We start from the raw sequence: 4,454 nt of genomic DNA, 5'->3' as shown, positions 1-4,454 counted from the left end.
GTGCATCAATCTGTATGTGCAACAACAAGGCTTTAAGATCCTCCCACAATAGCGTGGCTGAGAAGTCAGGCAAAGCTAATGCTGAAGCCAGAGTCCAATCATTCACCCGGAGAACATATAAGCGCATTGCCAATCCGAAATAGAATCATATTCTTCTCAGTAAACTATACATGAATCTTCCTACGTCCTGGATTGTAGTCTACGGTGCAACAAACATAGTTGGGGTGGACCGGGTGGTTCTGAAAACTTGGAGAATTAAGTTCTCGGCCATAGTGAACCAAAGTGAGGTTACTCTTTGGTTGTGTGCGTAATAATCACAATATTTAATGTGCCCCACATTGAGATCATCAAAACATTAGACCTAATAAAATGGGCCAAAACTAGTATCACAACTTTAGCTTCCCCTGTTCTAGAAAAATCCGCTGCCTAGGAACCCCCTGCAAGAGTATTCCTAACAATCAGCTTCACGCACCACATACATGAATCTTTATCTCTAAAATGCCTTAAGTAAATGTGGAAGTTTTTCATTACCAGATTCCTGAAGGCTTCTTGCTTTCCTCCCTGAATGCGGAAAAGTCAATTCTTAGTTATTATTAATAAACCGAACAGCCAGTTAAGAAGCAAGCACCATTGGTAAACAATATTTACCGAGATTTTCCAGAAAAAGCATCGTTGATTTGGTCAGGGGTTGGCCTTTCAGAGTATGTTGATATCAGTACATACTTTTCCTTTCCATTTTCCTCGTTCACTCTCTTGTAAAGCTCATACCGGTAAGGATAAGACATCCTGAACATATATTCAGTGTAAAAGAAGATTCAGAAGCGATTTTCGTGCTTTTTTTTTATATTCACATCCAAAACGTACCTTAGAGCGCCCATAATTGGGTATTGTGTTCCAGCATAATAAAGTAGCCGAAATACATAGCAGTTGTCAAATGTTAAGGCGTATTCCAGCCTTTTTTCCCTGCCCATTGTCTGAGACACAGAAATAACATAATGATAAGCAACGTAACCTTCTTTTCAGATGGATTTATGTTAAATCACCGTGTGTGTGCTTACTTGCATTATGCCACTTGAAGCGGGTAAGTCCTGAATAATAACGACGAGAGAATGAGAGATAGTGGTATTTTTACCAGATAAAGTCTCTTTATCAAAAAGTGAAAGCAGAAAGGGTGTACCTTGAGTCGAGGATTGATAAGTACAACTGGCCTCTTACCAGCAGCAGTAGTCATCGCTTGTAGGTCCTATCCAAATGTGTATTTTTATAGGACACTCAAGTGAATAAAAAAGGTCTAGTAATTTGAAGAACCCTACATCTATGATACAGTTTCCAACGGCATTTTGTGGAGCCACTAAGATGAATAAGTCGTCTTCTTCATCAACTTCTTTACCACCTGAGAATCAATAGCAGGTTAGTTTATATTAATTGCATCCAACTTGATTAAGCATCACAAGTTTCTACACAACAATTCTTGAAAAGTATTGTTGCAGTTCTTGTATTAATTGTAACAAATTGGCGCAGTTCTTGTAAGACTCTCTCGTGTGTTTAAGCATGGTTTTATGTTGAAAAGTACACTCAGTTTCGGATGTTACCAATTGCACCGAGCTTGACGAAAGTTCCCAAAGTTGCATCATCACCCCAGTCCATATATTCTAAAATCTTTCGAGTGCCCGCCAACTGCAGTGGCATCCCAGCGAGTGCACCTTCCCCCATAGACCCCTGAACACAAACCTGGAAGAGGAATGAAGCTTCATGAACAAATGATTTCAAGAATCTTCAAAAAACCATGTCTTACCTTCACTCTTTTTCCATCATCAGCGAATGATAAAGCTAGAGTTCGAACCAGTTCCATCAAGGTTCCTATCCGGTAAACATCCTACGTATAGTTCATGATTGTTTGAAAAAATCAATGAGGCGTCAGAAACTATATAACAAAGCTAGTGAAAACGAATAACTTACCATTTCAGGATTTAGCTCAGGGATATTTATGTCTACCTATTCATTTGCAACAGCATCAGTCCAGTTAGTTGTGTAATAAAGACGACAAAATTAACATTGCTAATTAGACTTCAGAGGATAGTCCTCACCCGAAGACGAGTGTTTCCATCTTTGATCGATCTAACTGTGGCTTGCAGAACATCTTCATAAAAATAAGATCTGATATCTCTCGAATGAGGAATGTTATTCAATCTCGTCGGTATTCCTCTCCAGTTATCCTGAAACAGAAAAAAGAAACAAAAAATATTAGATAAAAAAGATCATCTCCAGCTTAACAAAAAAAAATTATTATTCAAGGACCTGAACAGGAGATGCTTTGTCTGCAAGGACCTGTTTAATAATTAGCATCGCTTGCACGAAAACAAGAAATAAAAGGAGTAGTTTAGTCCTAATATGTTATGATTGACCATCAAAGGTATCTAAGAGTCTATTGTTAACAAGACCTGATTCAACAACGGCACAAATGAAAACATTATTTATATTAAAGTGTGAGTACTTGCCAGTCTTTATCATCCTATTAAGGTTTATCTGAGACAGAAGAGTCTGGGTCTCCTCGAAAACCATTTCTCTAGGCCTGTTTGCATCAATCTGTATTCAAAAGAGATCAACAATAAGATCCTAATTTATTGAACCAAAAAAAGTGAGAAAGAAACAAGTAGTACACTACCTTGATCATAACATCCGAGTACGCGGAAATAATAGCTTCCGAGTTTTGTTTGTATATCTGCAGACGTGCTTTTACCTGCAACAAAAACAACCTCGTGACTTGTAGTTGAAACATTGAGAAAGCAAGCAACAAATCCCAAAGGCAAACCTTATCTTCTGTATCATCAGGGCGTATGACCAGTCTTGCTTTAACTTCGTCTGATTCAGGAGGGTAACTTTTTATATGATAAATTTTACCAGTCACTGGATCCAACCTTCTACCGATACATCTCTCAATTAGAATTTCGTCAGGAACCTGTCATTAAGAAAAGAAACATATCCATTTGATATTGCCTTTTAAGTCTAATTGAGGAGAGTGGTTTTTTCAGGTACATCTAATAAGAGGAAAATGTCAGGTTTGACGTTTAGTTTGTCCAGACTTTGAGCCTGAGCAAAAGTCCGTGGAAATCCATCAAGAAGCCATCCATGCTTTTTAGCATCTTCACGTGATAATCTTCCAGCCACCATCTAGGAAAAAAGTGTGGAAAATTATATCAAACGAAGAATAGTAAAAAAAAATTACATGGGGAATCAGGTGATAAGTTAAATCATCAGTACCGCTATTACAATCTCATCGGGAACCAAACTACCAGAGTTCATGAACTCTTTTGCTTTCTTCCCAATCTCTGTCCCAGATGACACCTCTGCCCTCAAGAGATCCCCCGTTGATATGTGCACCAAACCAAACTGCATGTTGCAGCTCAATATTCAAGAAAAATATTTAATGATGCACATTAAGCTTTTTTTATGTGCATTGTTCAGTATCCTAGATAATTTTAACTGAATATGCATAGTCACGCCAGCCACTCAAGAACAGAACAGAACATACTGTCAACTAACAAAACACACATATTGTTGCGGTATAATGTTTAATAAATGAGATAACAAGTTCCAATAGACTCTTAAAACCATTTCCTAGTAGCATTGCTTTACCTTTTGAACGATGAGCTCACATTGAGTGCCTTTGCCTGAAGCTGGTGCACCCGAAATCATCACCTTCAGTGGCTCCTTTACACAACACCTTACCTATAAAACCCAATAAATAAAAAAGAAAACATTTCTATAATTCTGCCATGAAATCGAGTTGATTAACTTAATGAAGGTAACCAGAGAAGGGGATGTAGGGAAGGATTGAGGAATCTGGCGTGGGAGCACGGTGAAGACGATACTACTATTGCGACGGGTGATCGGCGATGGGAAGAGAGATAGAGGAGGAGAAAGCGATGAAGTGGGAAGAGAGGAGCGAGACGGAGTTGAAGACAAGTGAGCGGAGCAGTGAAAAAGAGACGCCATTGTTAAAGCCTCACTCTCTCTCTCTCTGTCTCTCTGCTTTGATCAAATACAAAATCTTTCATTTAACGGCCACCACATATATTTTGGGCAGAGACCCCTCCTTCTTAACTGGAGTCTTTCCCACAACCACAACCCTTCCAATTTTATTTTTCTGCATAACACAACCCTTCCAATTAAATATATTATTCTATGTCTGTTTTATATTTTGTTTTGGTATCATGTTTTATTTATATTTTGTTATTATCTGTATGATTAATGTATAAAAATAATAGAAAGTAGTAGAAGAATAGTAGTAACAGAGCTCTTCAAGAGCTGCCAAAGAATGGTGAATCTCCCTCCTTTAGGAATTTCTCAACCGCTGTTTCCTTGGGTCCTTTGGAACTTATGGACTAGTAGAAACCAGCTGGTGTTTGAAGATAAGTTGTTTACGGAGAATGAAGTGATCATAAAAGCTATCA

The 4,454-nt window shown here is 38.2% G+C and overlaps 1 protein-coding gene across 1 annotated transcript; it reads right to left on the bottom strand.

Moving 5' to 3' along the window:
• Positions 1 to 234: 234 nt before the first annotated feature.
• On the bottom strand, positions 235 to 4,053 carry LOC108836644 (adenylate kinase 5, chloroplastic). Its single transcript, XM_056993163.1, has 19 exons — positions 3,811 to 4,053; positions 3,637 to 3,729; positions 3,262 to 3,390; positions 3,037 to 3,171; positions 2,813 to 2,959; positions 2,666 to 2,740; positions 2,499 to 2,586; positions 2,299 to 2,318; positions 2,088 to 2,216; positions 1,960 to 1,995; positions 1,796 to 1,876; positions 1,593 to 1,731; positions 1,314 to 1,393; positions 1,178 to 1,243; positions 1,059 to 1,088; positions 865 to 974; positions 649 to 786; positions 532 to 561; positions 235 to 437 (listed from the first exon to the last, which is right to left on the bottom strand). The coding sequence occupies exons 1-19, from the start codon at positions 3,994 to 3,996 to the stop codon at positions 410 to 412; spliced, it is 1,740 nt and encodes a 579-aa protein (XP_056849143.1). The 5' UTR covers positions 3,997 to 4,053; the 3' UTR covers positions 235 to 409.
• Positions 4,054 to 4,454: the final 401 nt, after the last annotated feature.

Source organism: Raphanus sativus, chromosome 8 (assembly GCF_000801105.2).
Source record: "Raphanus sativus cultivar WK10039 chromosome 8, ASM80110v3, whole genome shotgun sequence".
Lineage (NCBI taxonomy): Eukaryota > Viridiplantae > Streptophyta > Magnoliopsida > Brassicales > Brassicaceae > Raphanus > Raphanus sativus.
This window is presented reverse-complemented; position numbering and strand designations above follow the sequence as displayed.

Excerpts from the sequence above, each read along its gene's own strand:
- LOC108836644 (XM_056993163.1), bottom strand. The coding sequence starts at position 3,996 with ATGGCGTCTCTTTTTCACTGCTCCGCTCACTTGTCTTCAACTCCGTCT. Across the intron at positions 1,394-1,592 it reads CGTCAAGCTCGGTGCAATTG|GTGGTAAAGAAGTTGATGAA; the intron begins GTAACATCCGAA and ends ATTGATTCTCAG. Across the intron at positions 787-864 it reads CCAATTATGGGCGCTCTAAG|GATGTCTTATCCTTACCGGT; the intron begins GTACGTTTTGGA and ends ATATATGTTCAG.